Consider the following 17945-nt stretch of genomic DNA (forward strand, 5'->3'; position numbering starts at 1 on the left):
GTGTGTGGGTGGGTGTGCATCTGCCTGGAGCCAGAACTCCTTCCCAGGGGGCACGCGCGTCACTCCCAAGCCGACCCTGCTCTCAGAGTCCAGCAAATCTGTGAAGAGCTGTATGACCTTTGCTGATGGCCCTGCTTTCTTTACCATCCCTCCAGTCATTTGACAGGCTGGGTTTATCGTCGTTCTTGGGCAAAACCCAAGTATTGCTGCTTCACGTCATCAACGTGTTTTTGTTTTTAAACCCAAGGGGGATGTACTGCGACCATCTATCCAGAGAGAACCCGAGTCTGATTCTTGCGAGCTGGACGTGTTAATCTGCATAACTAAAGGGAGCCAGGTGGCCAGTGGCGCCACATCCACAGCCCTGACCCACTCAACAATAACAAAGTGTCTATAAACTGGTTTCCATGGTTTATCTGTCCCGCTTTGCAGGTGGCTGAGGAGATGCGGTTTGTCTCTTTGCTTGTTAAGGGGTGAGAGGTGTCACATTTACCTCCAACACATTATAGACAAGGGCTTCATAAATATTAGGCTCTTTGTCCATGAAGGGAAGGCCAGTCCTGACAGGTTGAGAAATGATGGCCTTCACTTTGCTAGCTTGCCTGCACGCTCTGTTCCCTTTTGTTTCTCCTGCAGGAAACATTTCTCTCAAGTGCATGCAAGATACTGACGAATTCCTTTCTGATCTGAATTCACTGAAGCCCAAAGAATACGCTCTGAGAAGTAAGTAGGCTTCCCCGTCCCACTGGGTAGCTGAGCCCAGAGCAGTCTCCAGTTATTTGCTAGAAACATGCTAGACTAACCCTTGAGAATTCGCAAGGACACCTAGCAGGAAACAGATGACAAAGCCGGGAAGGGGGAGGGGCGTCATTGCAGAAGGCTGTAAAGCCAGTCCGGGAGTGCCATTGTAGTGAAATCAATAGAATTTTACTTTGCAAGACACGTCTGGGTTTATTCCTTTTTTTTTTTTTTTTTTTTTTTTGAGACATTTGATCTGCTTTCTTATTTCGGGTACCCGGCTCATCCATTCTTATGCTGATAATAAACTCTAACGTATGCATTGGAGATATGCAAGGGCTCAGGCAAGCAGTGAGAGAAGTCTTTGCTTTGTGTGTGCTGTGTCTGGACTTGAGTAGCTGCAATTTGACTTTTGTGTGTTTCTTAAATTTATACGCATACCTTTCTGCCTGAGCACGGACTGAAACCAAATTAGTTTTCAACAGGGAACCTCTCTTGGCATGGGAGCCATTGTTGTGGCTGATGAAAATCATGAACGAGAAAAATGTGAAAACTCTTTTAAAAGCTAGATAGGCTAACAGAGCCATTTCCATGTAGAATGCATGGCCACTTCTGTATTTAAAAACGCCTGTATTATAATAGAGAATAAAAATAGAACACTCAGATAATTCAAAATACTATAACATGTGAAGCAAATTCTGTTCTACACTGGGTCAGATATTCCAGGATTTGATGAAATGGTGGCAAAATATAAACTCAGATAATTCAATAGATTATTTAAGTCCCATTTTGGAATTGATTGTGTTTCGTAACAATTCTTGGTAATAATGATAGGGGACGTGGCAACTGAGCCAGGCAAGTAGCCAAGAGACTCCAGAAGGTCTGACAGCAGGCACAGCTTTCTGGAATAGAGACAGCCTCATATAGTCACCAACAGTCACAGACACATGAACACCTGTTTCTCTACCCTGTTTCTCTACCAATGTGCTATCCACATTCTGTCAGCAGGCACCTGGAAATTTAAAATCTTCGTTTTTGTTTTCATTAAAGTAGAAATTGCTCAGGCTAAGGAGACGATTCAGTTATAAGGTGCTTTCCCTTGCAGGCAGGTAGACCTACGTTCAATCCCCAGCACCCACACAAGAAAGCTGGGTGTGGTTGTCCACCTTTGTAATCCCCACGTTAGAGAGGCAGAGACAGGTAGATCCTTGCGGTTTGCTGAACTGCCAGTGTATCCTGATCAGAGAGTCCCAGGCCAGTGAAAGACCTTTGGTCTTCATATTTATGCTCACACAGACCCCCACCCCCGCATACACATGAACATCCCCACCCCCACACACATACACAAAATTCTCTCAAATAAATGGTTCAAAAAAGGAACTGAAAAACCTCTGTGAATGGATGGATGACTGTCAGTTTACTGCAGTGGATAAATGTCTCTCTGTCGTTGCTGTGACTTGGCACAGTGGCTTTGACCTTTGTCTGAGACTTTTTGAGCTGGGAGTGGGCTATTGACCTTGGTGTTCGTTAGGATTTTCTGGATGGACCTGGGGCAGGGACAATAAGAAGAGTGAAAGGTGAGTACTTGGACATAAGTAGTGGGCACCTTTAGAACCTTGAATAGGAATCCTCCCTTTCGGGTTCTTGAATCCCCTCTATGGGCAGGGAGAGATGGAGGAAATAGAGTCATAGAGGTGTAAAGGTTTTACGAAATAAGTTGGAGAAAGAGGGTTTGAGCCTATGTCACCTGATCTCAAAAACTCTTCCCCGTCTCTGTCCACAATATATATTCCCAAATACACAAATACAAGCTTCTCAGTCTACGTGATGTTACTTGTACGTCTGTTCTCAGGGCTGACCGTTTGGCATTGGCTAGCTATTGGTGCGTGTGCTTTCCCCCTGGGGGAGACCATTTCTCCCGCCTTCACTACTTCCTTTTTGCTTGTAGTTTGTTGTGTAGGGTTAAAACCACTTTAGCCTGTCGATGGTATCATCCTTGTTCATCTCATGTTTAGGCAGTCCTGTTGGTGAGAGTTCATGGGCGTAGCTTCTGACATGACCGGGAGATGCCATCTCATAACAAACTCCTTGATCCTCTCTCTACCTTTTACAATCTCCCTGCACCACTTCCACAGTGATCCCTGAGCCTTTGGTTTGGGAATCATATTGTAGTTGAATCTGTTGCTTCCAGGCTTTACAACTCTGCGTGTGTGTGTATGTGTGTGTGTGTGTGTGTGTATGTATATATATATCTTTCTATTGCAAAGAGATGTTCCTTTGATGAAGGATGAGAATGATACCTATCTGCAGCATATATTTAGTATGTTTAATGTTGGTTTAGTAAAGTGGTAGTTGAGGTTTTCTTCCAAAATCCACAACTTCACTAGCATTAAGTGGTTGGCTAGGTATGATTTCCCTCCTTTTGAGCAGGTCTTTCATTAGAGAGCTGTTGGTTACTGCCAAGGTATACATCTCACTACTGCCCCTGAGGGCTATCCTGCCGTGATGGTTGTATGTTCCGGGTCTTGGGCATCGTAGCTGGGTAGAAGTGATGGTTACCTTCCTCCTCTGGAAGCTTGTATGGCATCTTCTGGTACCATGGCATCTTCCTGTACCATGAAGGATAATATTCTGGAAGAAGGCTCTCGAATCACCAAATCTTTACCTTTGATCATTGCCTAAAATAAGAAACCACAAAAGAAACAAGAAAGAGGGCTGGAGAGATGGCTCATCTCACTGCCTGCTCTGCCAGAGGTCCTGAGTTCAATTCCCAGGAACCACATGGTGGCTCACAACCATCTGTAATGGAATCCGATGCTCTCTTCTGGGTCTGTAGGTGTGCATGCAGATAGAGCACTCATACAATAAAATAAATAGATCTTTTTTTAAAAAAAAAGGAAAGGAAGAAACAAAAAAAAAAAAACCACAACAAAGTGCTGCCCCAGAAAAGGATGGCACATCTACCAATATGGATCCAGCCAGAGAAGTGGCATCACAAGGGGATAGACCACGAAAGTATCTAAATTTAGACCAATTAAGCAAATTAAAGCTGTCTGCTGCTAAGTGTATGCAGTTCAAGTGTTAAGAAAGGTGTGCGAGGCTGGAGAGAAGGCTCAACACCAAAAATCTAAGAAAGGTATGCAAATGAAAGTGCCCACATGTAGTCCTCCCCGGCTGCTAGGCAGCGGTGGAGAGGGTGGGATACAAACTGGTATGGTTATTGTTTCAAGCAGAGCGATGGGGTCACAGGTGTTTCCGTTATTCATTGTGTCTTGTATTGCATAATTACATTTTAAAACACCTTCTCCAATCCAATGCCCAGATGTGGGGATGGGCCACTGGATGACATGCCAGGGCCTGAGGGGATAGTGCCAGCAAGAAGGCTCTTTAAAATTTATGTGCAGATGCTTGGCTGTTTTTGAAAATGAAAAGTGTTGATTTAGAGAGACTTTGAGGAAGGGATAAATTATTCTTTTTCTCTTTGAGTAGCCTCACAAGGCTAGGCAAGGGCTCCACCATTGGGCTGTATGCCCAGCCTACTCTTACCTATGCTTGGAAAGCTGTTTTGCTTGGACTATGTTAGTATGGTGGCAATCTCTGCTGTGCTACCACACCTGCCTTCTGCCTCACATCACACCGGGAGGCAGAGTCAGCATGCTAGAAAGGAATTTAGTAGCTGTCACAAGGTCAGGACTTGTTTCTTGTTTCGTTGTCTGGACTGAAGGAATTGATGGAGCCATTGTTAAGAGTACAAATTAAACTTAATGTGCTGCCTATAGCCAACACATTTTCAACATCAAAACAAACAAGAATGAGAAATACACGCCTTTAATCCCAGTACTTGGGAGGTAGAGGCAGGCAGATTTCTGAGTTCGAGGCCAGCCTGGTCTACAGAGTGAGTTCCAGGACAGCTAGGGCTATACAGAGAAACCCTGTCTTGAAAAACAAAAAACAAAAAACAAAAAACAAACGAACAAAAAAGAATGAGAAATACTCTAGTGATCAACCTATTAACTGGATTCAGCACATCGATTGCTCAAGTCACAAACAGATGCATGGCAGTTTTGATGTACATCTTGTTTCAACTTTGTTTTACTTATTAAGACAAACCAAGCAGCCACTGAAATTTGTACTGGGATTGTGCCTGCACGAAGCCAGATAGTGTGGCTATAATAGATTCAAATGCTGAGATTCCTATTGGGACTATACCTGTTGGTGAACAGAAACCACACAGTGTGGCTATGAGAGACACAAGACATTCATTCGATGAGGAGGCTATGTGAGAACCAGTTGACTACCTTCTGAATTTGTATTAAGGAGTGTTATAGATTTCATTTCCATTTGTAAATCTGTGGGTGTTATAGAGTGAATTGTGTTTCTCCAAATTCATATATCGAACTCCTACCCCAAGCATTTGGAAGTGTGTGTGTAGGGGGGTCTCTAAAGAGACAATTAAGCTGGACCAAAATAAAGAGAGCCCCAGTGCAAGGCCAGGTTAGGACACAGGCATGCTGGGAAGAAAGACTGCATCGCTCTGTGGTAAATATCTGGGCCCACTGGAGCCAATGAGAACAGCCTCAGAAAGACCCAGCTTTGCTCACATTGCCACTCTTTTTTTTTTTTTCTAAAGATTTATTTATTTATTTTATGTGTATGAGTACACTGTAGCTGTACAGATGGCCGTGAGCTGCTGGGAATTGAACTCAGGACAGCTCCGCTCGCTCCGCCCCGCTCGCTCCAGCGTAATTCACTGTAGCTGTCTTCAGACACCCAGAAGAGGGCGTCAGATCTCATAACAGATGGTTGTGAGCCACCATGTGGTTGCTGGGATCCGAACTCAGGACCTTTGGAAGAGCAGTCAGTGCTCTTACCCATTGAGCCATCTCGCCAGCCCCCACATTGCCACTCTTGATGAGGTAGTCTCAGAGCCATGAGGAAAAGTGTTCCTGGTGGTGAGGGTGCTCTGTGGCACTTGTTGGTGAGGGTACCACCTGGCAATTTTTATGGCAGCCCTTGCAAACCTATTATGTGCTAAGTGTCCTTTGTATCCGTATGCATTATAATATGCCCGCTTGGAAGATGTAGGTTGAATTGTGTCTTCACAAAAATATATTTATAGTCCAGGGACTATAGTAAAGCTGTTTCCTTGCAAGCACCTTGTTTAATAGACTGTGCTTATAACTCCAGGGCTGGGAAGGCCAAGAGAGAGAGAGAGATCCCTGGCTGCGGCTCACTATCCAGCAAGGTCAGTCTGTTTGCTCAGTTCCAGATTAATGAGAGACCTTGTCTTAAACAAGATGGACAGTGCCTGAGAAATGATGCCCGAGGTTGCATGTCCCCTGCCCCTGTGTAGATTCATCCACACACACATGTGTACGTGAACATGCATACATACACAAAAAAATATCCTTGCTTACACCTTGACCTTTAGTTCTTATGCGTGTGACAATATGCATAACTTATTATCTGTGTTGTTATAAACAGCTAAGCAATGCGACAGTTAGGCAGTAATGCTAGGTTAGAGTGGATCCCGATACAATGGTCATTGTCCTTAAAAGAGGAAATCTGGATACAGTCACACACAGGGAAGAACACTACATAATGAATGGTAGAGGCACTGGCAACCAGCTAGCAGAGGCCTGGAAAACAGACTCCCCAGAGCCTCTGGTAACAACTGACCCTGCTCCTGCTTCAGACTTCTGGTCTCCAGGATTAAAGAATGGACTTCTAAGCTTCAAGCTCCTCTGGGTGTGAAGATTGTCAAGACAGCTATAGAACACATGAAGACAGAAGCTAATGCAGCCTGCTTTGACCTCTCAGACACACTCTGCAGAATTAAATCCTGCTGGTTTATCCCCCAGAGTGGAAAAACAGAAGCCCGTATATCTCTGGTGAGGGACACAGGCCCTGAGCTATAGCTGTATGCTTTCAATCATTTCACAAAGCCCACAACTTTCTGATGCTGTCCACAGCTGAGGCCATACCCAGGACCTCCATTTCACTTCTCTAGACAAAGTGGGGGCTGGGCAGTTGATAGCTAGGTGTTCCCAAGCAGTCTGCAGTGTCTGACATCTTTTATGTCTGACATCTGATTGATCATAGCATCCTCACACATCCCAACCAGCACTTTTCCTATAAGAAATTTCTTAACCCTGCACATCCCTGGTCCCTGCCTCAAATCTCTTAGCTCACGCTCTGACAGGACACCCAGTTTCCCATTTTGATGGCATGGTCTCTTTGGCTCCATCATTTATTTCCTGTAGTCATTGTTTTTTCTTGTCTGTGTGGCGCCACTCTTTCCTAGACACGGGGCCCTGGTAAAAGGAGGCAGTTCAGAGTGGACCTTTCACAGGGCGGCACCAACCTGAGCTAGGATGTAAGTATCTTTTGGGAGGAAGCCTGTTGTAGTCTACCATAACCATGGGTGTTTTTGTTGTAGTGTGTGTGTGTATGTGTGTGGTGCTTGGGATTGAAACTAGGACCTTCCATGTGCTAGACAAGGGCTTTACCAGCCAAAATATGGCCCATCCAATATATCTGATTGTTCAGTGTCTGAAGAGTGTCCATTTTCCCAGCTGTTTTATCCAGCAGCTTGTTTGGAAGGTTTTTTGCTCTACAGAAACCAAGAAAAAAATCTCCTATTAGAGAGAGGGTAATAAAGTGGAGCCCATATGCACAGGCTGTTTTTGTGTCAACTTGACACAAGCTGAAGTTAGCACAGAGAAAGGAGCTTCAGGTGAGGAAATGCCTCCATGAGATCCAGCTGTAAGGCATTTTCTCAATTAGTGATTGAAAGACCCCTGGGGGAGACCCCCACTCAAATCTCGGGAGGACATACACCCAAGGAATCACGAGAGACCACATCTTGATGTAATTACAAGAGGTATTTTTAATTTTCAGGATGCCCTGGTTTGGCACCACAGTTATCTCATGCAGGAGATAATGGAGCCGACCACGAGGCTTGAAAGTTAGGGGTTTTTATAGGAAAAAGATCTGAGGAAACAAAGGGATCAGTGTGGTCATACATGATTGGCTAGTTCAAATATTAACTATTACGTGCAGAACAGAGTGGAAAATTCCTAAGGTTGGTGTTAATCTGAGTCAACAGAGCATCTGACCTTAAACCATATCTGAGAGGACCAGATGGTCCATTACTTAGTGTTTGCCAGGCATGTCTTTGCAGGCCTGGGCCTTGGACATGTCCTCGTTTGCCTAGACATGTTTTCCTCTATGTTTATAGTTTTATGTCTTCTTGACCTGCCAGCTCTTATGATATCTAACAACTTGTTTGCTCTTTCCCAGGCCTATGTGGCCAGTTTGTGATGGATTCTTAGGCCCATAACTTTTCTTCCTAGTCAGCACAGGTTTAAAGCTTTAATTTTTCCTTACATGATCAAGGGGTGAGGGCCCATTGTGGGTGGTGCCATCCCTGGGCTGGTAGTCTTGGGTTCTATGAGAGAGCAAGCTGAGCAAGCCAGGGGAAGCAAGCCAGTATGGAACATCCCTCCATGGCCTCTGCATCAGCTCCTGCTTCCTGACCTGCTTGAGTTCCAGTCCTGACTTCCTTTAGTGATGAACAGTAATATGGGAATGTAAGCTGAATAAACCCTTTCCTCCCCAACTTGCTTCTTGGTTGTGATGTTTTGTGCAGGAATAGAAACCCTGACGAAGACACCGTAGAAAGTTCTAAGTTGTGTGACTTTCAGACATTGATTCAGGACTGAGGCAAGAGGATCTTGAGTTTCTTAGGCAACTTAGCAAAATCTTGTTTAAAAATAGCTTGACAGCAGAATGCTTCCCTAACTTGTACCAGGCACTGGGTGGGCTTGATCCCGGAGCTGTGAGAAAACAAGCTCAGAAACTGCATTTTAATACACATGTGTCATCGCTATCACAGGAGAAGGAAACACCTGCTCATTAGCACAGCGTACAGAAACATGTGGTTTCATCATTTTGGACGTGAAAACTCAGAGCAAGTTCGGAGGCTCGCAGTACTGGGTGCTTAGTCCGAATCCCATCCGTGCCTCCCTAGGATGCAGCATTGCTATCTGGACTGTACCTATGCCCTAGTATCCTTGGGTACTTGATGGAAACTCATTAGGGCGGTGGTGAGAAAAGGGCAGTTGGATCCCCGGGCTCAGAAGGGAAATCAATGCAATGTGAAAACCAGATCAGCTTAGCTGGAGAAGCACCGAGGAGATCAGAAGAGGAAAGGAGGGAGGAAGCTGCTCTGGAGAATCCGAGGCTCCTGGATGTGGCCTTGAAGGCTCCGCCCAAGGGCACAGAACTCAACAGTTCCTGGCCCTTCCCCTGACACCCTTACACTTCAGGGTGCAGAGCTTGGAAAATCCTGTGATGGGGAACACAATTTGAAAATCACTCTCGTCTATTAGTAGCAAACGCATGTAGTATTTTGTGACGCAGGGAAAAAAAAACCCTCAAAATAATTTTTCAGAGCTAGATGTGGGCATTTGAACTAACCCTATCAAAGTTTAATTCAACTCAGTCAACACCCACAAAGTTCCTTTCCTAGGATGTGCACCGACGAAGGCAGGGCACAACCTTACTTTCATGGCAGACAGACAGGACATAGTGACATATCATTCAGTGTGACACCCCGAGAACGAGTCTGCATTGTTTCATGGGAGAGATGGTCCTCCAGCCCAGACTCGTAGTATGACTCAGCTCTTACCAGTAGACTGGGAGGAGGGACAGCCCAGCCTGGGAGGCCAACAAGTTTTAGCCTGGTGCATCTTTAGAATGGAGCAGAGGGAATGCTCTGGCTAAAGCTTGGGGTGAGACCAGAAGGCAAGTCAGGGCATGCAGGGCCCTTTGAAGGCCTGCTCAGGAATCCAGTAGAGACTGGAGTGGCCAGAGAAGTCAAACTAGGCTGAGAATAAGTATCACCTGGCAAATAGACTTGCTCAAGCCTCACCCTTGACCACAGTTGACCTCTCCATGCTCCACCCCTTCCCACAAATAAATCATCATCATCATCTTCACCACCACCACCACCACCACCACTACCACTGTCATCATCATCTGGAGCTAGTAAAAGGAAAAGGGAGGGGGGCATTGAGCCTGTATCTCAGAGGGAAGAATGCTTGCCTAGATGGCAAGAAGGCCTGGGTTTCATCACCAGCACTGAATAAATTGGGTATGTGTATGTGTGTGCACCTGTGATCCCAGCACTTGAGAGGTAGAGGCAGGAGAATTAGAATTTAGGTCATTCTCAGCTACATAGCCAGTTGGAGGTCAGCCTGGGAATCTATTAAAACCTTGTTTTGTTTAAAGGGAAGAAAGATACTGTAGGCTGTGCCTGGAGATCTCTCTCTCTCTCTCTCTCTCTCTCTCTCTCTCTCTCTCTCTCTCTCTCTCTCTGTGTGTGTGTGTGTGTATGTGTGTATATATGTATATGTATGCATGTGTGTGTATTTGAATATGTGTGTATGCGTGTGTGTATCTGTGTATCTGTGTGTGTATTCAGTGTGTGCATGTGTGTGTGGTCTATGTGCTCATGCATATACATACATTCACTTGTCCACCCAGGAGGACAATCATCCTTCATCCTCAAAATGAAGTCAAAGGCTGCTTGCAAAATGGAGTCGCTCAGGGAAAGGCACTGCCTGAAAAAACACTGCTTTACTCTCCATGTGGAGTAACTCAGAAAGGGGCATAGATTGATCTCAAGAGATAGCTACATAATAGTGCAAAGCTAAGAAAGGAGACGTGTTCAATAGGGCCACATTGGGAAGAGGAACAAACAGGTCCAGTGGCCTGCTCTCCCCTCCCCCAACAAGTCCATTTTCAGGATCCTGATATGAAGTTTAGGTTTAAGTAGAAGGTAAAAAGGTGCACATGGCTAAGATCTTGGTTAGAATGGCCCTACTCATCCCCATTGTCTCTGCTGTAGTCTTTCCTGCAAGGTTTAATCTCTTTCCAGGAGCAGGCTCCCCTTCCAGCCCCAGCCTATTCCCTCTCTCAGAATGAGATTCCTGGGAAAGGTCTAATTTCTTGGGGTTCATTGTCTCAATAGTGTGACAGCTGAAGGGGAGCACAAGTGTCTCTTTTAATATTTTAGAGATAGGATCACATGTTGGAAGATATATAAATATATGTATATACATATACATATATCTAATTTAAATATTACTTTATCCTTATGGGTGTTTTGCCTGCATGTCTGTGCACCACATACATGCATTGCAAGAGGAGACCAGAAGAGGATTCCAAATGCTCTAGAGCTGGAGTTACAGACAGTTGCAAGCTGCCATGTGGGTGCAGGGAATCGAACCTGGGTTCTCAGGAAGAGCGAGCAGCCAGTGCTCTTTACTAAGGAGCCATCTCTCCAGCTCCACCCATGTTTCTTTGCTGTACTTCGATTCCTTCAAGGACAGTTAGACCCTTTTATCTTCACAGTCTTTAAAATCCTGAGGGAACAAGCCCACTTGGGCCCCCGGCTTCACACATCTCTCACCGTATTCAATAGACAAAGGGAAGGAGTGTGTGCAGGCTACGGCACTGAGAATGACACGCTCAGTAAATCTGTGTGCTCCATGCACTGAATCATGGGACACCGTATTCAGTAGACAAAGGGAAGGAGTGTGTGCAGGCTACGGCACTGAGAATGACAAGCTCAGTTAAATCCGTGTGCTACATGCACTGAATCACGGGAGCCAGTGGGCTGTAGAGGAATCCAAAGTAAGCAAATAAGCATGATCAAAGCGAGGACAGAATATTGTAATACAGAGCACGCATTCATGTATGTGAAAAGCCAAGAGCTGTTAAGATATTGAAGATAGGGCTGGAGAGATGGCTCAGCAGTTAAGAGCACTGACTGCTCTTTCCAGAGGTCCCGAGTTCAATTCCGAACAACCACATGGGAACCCATGTGGATCCTTAATGGGATCCAATGCCCTCTTCTGATGTGTCTGAAGACAGCAACAGTGTACTCGTATATATAAAATAAATAAATCTATATAAAAAAGATATTAAAGAAAGTGAAAATACTGCAGTTGATATCAAAACACAACACGTAGAGTAAATGTCAAGATGGATGAAGATGAATGAAATTTGGCAGGCTCAAATCCTAGTCCTCTCACAATAGAGCAGGAAATGTAGAAAATGTAGGAAAGGAAGGACACAGAGACCCGGGGATTAAAATGCTACACCGGGATGATAACAGGACCCAGAAACAGAACTATATGTAGCAAAGGAAAGAAAAGAATGTTTGAGCAGATAATAGTCATGCTTTCCTCAGGATGAAAGAGAGAAGAGGTTCAGGAAACACCCAACCGGATACGTAAAAGAAATCTACGCCGGTGTGTCCGGACAGAGCTGAAATGAAGAACATCAAGAACAGTAAGGAGAGGCTAGAGGTGGCTCAGTGGTTAAGAACGCTTGCAGCTCTTTCAAAGAACCAGAATTCTGGCCCCAGCATCCATGCCAGGCAGCTCACAACTGCCTGTAACTCCAGCTTCAGGGGATCTGAAGCCTTCCTCTGGCTTCTACAGAAACCCGCACACATAGTTACAGGCACAAGGCCCCTCCCCCTAAGCTAAGCTAAGCTTTGTACATGCGCTTTGGGGAATTCAAGCTCACGTCCTAGTAATTCATTTGCATAGCCTAGAGAAACTAATTCTTCAAATTTCTACTTTGGGATTCAGTGTATGACTCAGTGGGAAAGCTTGGAAGCAATATTCTTAATGGCAACGTGGACAGGCTGGGATCCTACAGCGAGTGCCTTACCACCCGGAGCCCCAAGGGGAGTTTCCGGGGGCAGTACTGCAAGCTTCATATTCTGCAGGTGAGTGGAGGGGACGTTCGTGTGTTTGCGCTCAGAGGACGAGACCGTAAGATACACGTCAAAGTACTCCATCACTTGCATTCCCTAACTGAAACCACAAAAAGAGGTCTCACAGGAAGCGACAACTAGATTTTAGTTTATTCTTCCGCTTCTTTCTGAGACAAGATCTTGCTATATAGGAAATGATGGTTTGGAGCTTGCAATGAAGCCCTAACTTTGAACTGTGAGCTTTTGATCCTCTAGGCCAGTGGTTCTCAGCCTTCCTAGTGCTGAGACCCTTCAATCCAGCTCCTCATGATTCAGGGACTTCAAAGCATAAAATTATGTTCGTTGCTTCATCATTCTTCTCTTATGTTTTGTAATGTAAATATCTGATATGCAGAATGTCTAATATCTGACCCCTGTGAAAGGGTTGTTCAGTCATCTCAAAGGGGTCGAGGCCCCACGAGTTGTGAAGGGAGAGCTCTAGACTCTCCCTTCCGGTTGTCGGGGTTTTAGGCGCACATCACCACGCCCAGCTAAAACTTGATTTTAAATAGTTGGTGGAAGCTTGCTCAGCCTCTTTGGAATGAATGACGTCCTAAGAGGCACTTTCCACAGACCATGTAAGCTGTTCAGATAATCTCCACACTGTATGGAGAGACTCCTGGCAGACCTTGAAATGGGGGATCCAAGGTGAACAGCAGGCAGCGACGACAATCTTCTATACAAGTTCTTGGGGGCTCACTGCCCATCTCAGTCCACCCTGTTGGGGTCCGGGGAGGACTCTGCTGTATTTGGGCTTTCAGGGGTCTCACCATCCCCCACCAACAAGTTCCAACTTTTGAATCCCTTCTACCAAAAACTTAGTCATCGCTTGGAGGAGCGTGGATCAAACCAAGACATTCAGAACCCAGGTGCTGGGCATTAGCCTCTGAGTGCATCAATGTCTGTGTTGTGATCATAAAAAGAGAGAGAGCTATAAGAATGCGCTCTGGCAAGGTGTAGGAGAAGAGGGTGCCTTGACCGGCCTGTACTGAGGCATCCCTCTCCCTGAGGGACCAGACACACACTATTCTAGTATAGAATACAGTTTATTTAGGGCATGAGGAGGGGAGTTAAGAGGGTAGCAGAGGCAGAGAAAGGCAGAGAGGAGAGAGGAGAGAAGTAGGGCCAGCCATGACCACATGGAGAGACGAGGAGGGGGGGAGGGGGGGAAACAAAGGAGAGAAGCAGGAGTAAGGGAGAAAATAGGGGGCAAGCAGCCCCTTTTATAGGGCCAGGTAACTGTGGGGAGGAGCATGCCTGGCTGTGGGGGTGGAGTTTAGACAGAATACCAACAGTCTGGAGCAGCACCTGGAATCTGAGATCTGGTTATTCCTAACTCTGGCCACAGTATGGGAGCTCTATATGTGAATTTGAGGCTATTCAAGAAGAAGAACATTAATTTATGGATACTTACTATTTTTATTGCTTTTTGAGAATTTCATACATGCATATACTCATACTCTATACATTGATCTTCATCACCCCCACTACCTCCCTAACTATTCCCAGATCTGCCTCCCATTCCCACTCTCACCCAACTTGGTGTCCTTAATTAAAAAAAAAAATTAATAGCCCACCAATTGCAGGTGACTTGATTTAATCCTTTATGGTTCAGATAGAAGCCTAGCCACGATCATGCAGCCTCTCATTAAATCCAAAATAGGCTTTACGTGTGTCACACATGGCTGGAATAAAATCACGTGGCTGTCTAGTTAGAAACCATGGTCTGAAGTGGCAGGAAACAGGATCTCTCTGTTCCCAGTGCTCAAACACCCTCTCAGTGGTGAGCCACGCAGGCAGGGATGTGTCCCTAAGCATCATTTGTCCTGGTGGTGGTCAGGATGACTGTGTAAGGGCCACTTTCAGATGAATGGTTTTGATATCAGAGCAAAAGTTCAGTCCTCCACAATCATGTTCATCGTGTAACAGGAAGAACCAGCTCAGACATTTGTATTTATGATTTGGCTTCTCTTTATTTAAGAAGGGCATTCTAGTTATTGACTTGACTTTCTTTCATAAAATCTTTTATTTTATATATATGTCCCCTGACTCAAAAATTGCAATGTTGATAACTCTCTAAAAGATTTTGTTTTTTTTTTAAAGATTTATTTATTTATTTTATGTCTATGAGTACATTGTAGTTGTACAGATGGTTGTGAGCCATCATGTGGTTGCTGGGAATTGAACTCAGGATCTCTTCTTCCTCTGGCCCCACTCACTCAGGCTCTGCTCACTCCAGCCCAAAGATTTATTTATTATATGTGAGTACACTCTAGCTGCCTTCAGACACACCAGAAGAGGGTGTCAGATCTCATTACACGTGGTTGTGAGCTACCATGCGGTTGCTGGGATTTGAATTCAGGACCTTCAAAGAGCAGTCGGTGCTCTTAACTGCTGGGCCATCTCTCCAGCCCTCTCTGAATGATTTTAGGGGAGCCAGTTTTTATGGCCTTTCACAGGGAGGAGGAAGGAGTGCACTATGGTGAATTATCCAGAATTTCTTAAATTGTGATGTTGAATCTGGATGCAGGTGCAAGCTAACATAGGTGAATCTGTTACTCTGCGTTCCCCTGGCAGGTTCTGTACAGGCAAGACTGTGTCTGGAGAAGTGCAGAAACCTTTTTGTCTTTCAGCACTTCTCCTTCTGTCTCTCTCCCCAGTTGCCTGCTATAGTCTAGGGTAGTAACAGTCTTCCTTAGAAATAATGATGCCTGTGGTGGCTCATGACTGTAATCCTCGCACTGGGGAGACGGAGGCGGAGGATTAGGAAATGGAGACTTTCTTGAATTACAGGAGACCCTGCCTCTGAAAGCAAAACAAGGAGCTGGGGAGATGGCTCAGTGGGCACAGTGACTGCTTTGGAAGTGTGAAGACCCCTGGGTTGAGCCCTCAGCACCCATGTAAAGGCTGGGTGAGGTCTATAACCCCAGCTCCTGGGTGGTTCGTACACGTGTGTGTGATAGCTGTGTCAGAGACAGGCAGGTCCCGTGAGGTCACTGGCCAGCTGCTCTAGCCGAAATCAATGAGCTCTAGGGTCCATGAGCTCAAAATAACTAGAGTGAAGAGTGACAGGGGAAGCATGATCTGTGTGGATATCTGGTCTCCATACTTACACACACATACATGAATAAGCACACACTCACAAATAAATACACACACATGATAAATACACACACACAAGAGTAAAACACATACACAGACACAAATATGCAGACACAAACACACACCACATATACACACAAATAAACACACAAACAAGAGTAAGTACACACACATGAATAAATACACACACAGGCACACACACCATTCACACATGCACACAAATAAACACATGAATGAATACACACACACAAGAATAAATACACAGATATACACACATTTATACATACACACAAATAAATATACACACATGATTAAATACACGAGTGAGCATGCATGTATACTGAAAATGCTATTACTCAAGGGTGCTGTGGCATTGTTTCCCAGGATGGAGCAGACTATAGTGTGGGAGTGTGTGTCCCTGATTCTTGTGCTGAAGAGGACGTGACCATGATGTCTCAGTTGGGTAAGTAAAAAAAAAAAAAAAAAAAAGGTAGTCAAACTGTGTCAGCATGAAGTTTGAAAACTCCAACTGCTTAGAGTCAACAAAGCTGCGCCTTCAGGACCCTCGGGACCTCCAGGACCCTAAGGACCACACCAACTCGTCATCTTGGTTCATCAGCTTAACTGAGAATAATGGAGGGGAGGGAAGTTGGAAACAGAAGTGTTGGGACCTTAGTGGGGAAGACAGGAAGGGAGGGGAAGAAAGACAATAACCAGGAGGTTACTGCTGGATCTCGAGGTAATAAAGATGTAAAGTTGGATGGTCTCCCCACAGCTGCCTCATTAGGCCTGGAGACGGGGTGGGGCGGTGTCCATTTTCCATACGGTGAGGTTTCTGCACTGCCCATGTGTCTGCCAACTTTTGGGTCAGGAAGGCCGTTTGGAACGTGGATTGTGTGAGGCCAATCAGTTATAGTGGATTAGCGCCGAGAGCCCAGCATTTGGTCTTGGTTGTCACTTCCTAGCTGGGTGATCCCGAGCAAATCGTTTAATCTCCCAAGTTTCAGTCTCCTGTCTCTGAGGCAATGGGCTTCCAGGCTTTGAAGTTCAGGGCTCCCATTTTCTACTGCCTTAGAGTCGCGCCTAACCTTCGGCGTGCAGAGGAATACATTTTAGCTCTTGGAAACTGGTTTGATCTTCTATGAGTATTTTAAAGTTTTCTAAGCAAGAGCTTTAAAGCCTAGGATTTGTTTTTTTTTTTTTATACTAGTGATTAATATTAATTCTGGTCATCTGAAAAAGAACTAACAGCCCGTGACTGAGTGTTCTCTTTCAAAGCTATTCTTGATAACTTTAAATTGTCCTCTAAGTTTATAATGACTCTCACAGCTTTGGGTACATTATCTGTCTAGCCTAGTGTTTCATGTGCTGTTTAAAGACAAACAAACACAAACCAAACCAAACCAAAACCAAAAACCAAAAGCCAAAACCAAAACAAAAACCCAAAACCCAAAAACAAACAAACACCAGGTATGTTGTCACATGCCTGCAACCGGGACATACCAGAAGATAGGGGAGGAGATCAGCCTGGGCTATAGAGCAAGCTGGAGGATAACCTAGGCTGCATAGTAAAACAGTTTTGGATCAACAACAACAACAACAACAAAAGGCTGGTGACCTACCTCATCAGCCTAGCACTTTCTCAGCACCTGTGAAACCCTGGTTGAAGTCAATTTTGTTTTTTGTTTTTTTTTTTTATAGGTGACAGATATCAAAAACACAAAAACAAGGTGTGCATCTACAGAGCAATTAGCATTTCAAGTCAGTAACCAAGATGCCAAGTTTAACAAGCTTAAGAGATTGATCAGTTACTATGATTTCTCTGGCTAACACTAAGCCGACTAGCCAGAGCTGACCAAATGGAGTAAAATCTTGGCTGTCATTGCTGGTGATAGAAAGATGCTTGGAGATACATTCTTAGAGAGACTCAAAGGTGTTTTCTGGGAAACCAGAAGAGCAGGCCCAGGCTAGGTTGAGTGGAGCTGATTTGGGGCACTGCTGGGGGGAATTAGTATTGACATAGCCTTTCTCCAGCTCTAACACAGAGGCAGGGGTTGAGATCAGAGCACCTTTGCCCAGGGGAACATTTCCCCATCTGGAGAGGATTTGCCAGCTATTTCTTGAAGCTTTTTGATGGAGTTGCTAATATATCTCCTCCAGATGTGGGGCAAGCAGCTCAGTAAGGCCAGGTGGCTGCTGTTGGCACAGGTCATTGGAGCAGGATAGCAGGATAAACCACTTTAGGATGATCAAAGCATTGCAGAGAGGGGGG

The 17945-nt window shown here is 45.1% G+C and overlaps 1 protein-coding gene across 2 annotated transcripts in view; it reads left to right on the forward strand.

Annotated features, from left to right (window-relative positions):
* Positions 1–575: 575 nt before the first annotated feature.
* Positions 576–17945, forward strand: part of LOC116087275 (O-acyltransferase like protein) — a 55468-nt gene continuing 38098 nt past the window's right edge. Inside the window, exons 1-3 of one of the 2 annotated variants that reach the window (XM_031365911.1) lie at positions 576–723; positions 12405–12544; positions 16058–16136. In XM_031365911.1, coding sequence (XP_031221771.1) covers positions 576–723; positions 12405–12544; positions 16058–16136 — 367 coding nt within the window. Of the gene's footprint in view, positions 724–2143; positions 2316–12404; positions 12545–16057; positions 16137–17945 lie in introns of those variants that run through there. The other variant, XM_031365912.1, reaches the window with a different exon arrangement.

The sequence above is a fragment of the Mastomys coucha genome, unplaced genomic scaffold (genome assembly GCF_008632895.1).
Source record: "Mastomys coucha isolate ucsf_1 unplaced genomic scaffold, UCSF_Mcou_1 pScaffold13, whole genome shotgun sequence".
Taxonomy (NCBI): Eukaryota; Metazoa; Chordata; class Mammalia; order Rodentia; family Muridae; genus Mastomys; species Mastomys coucha.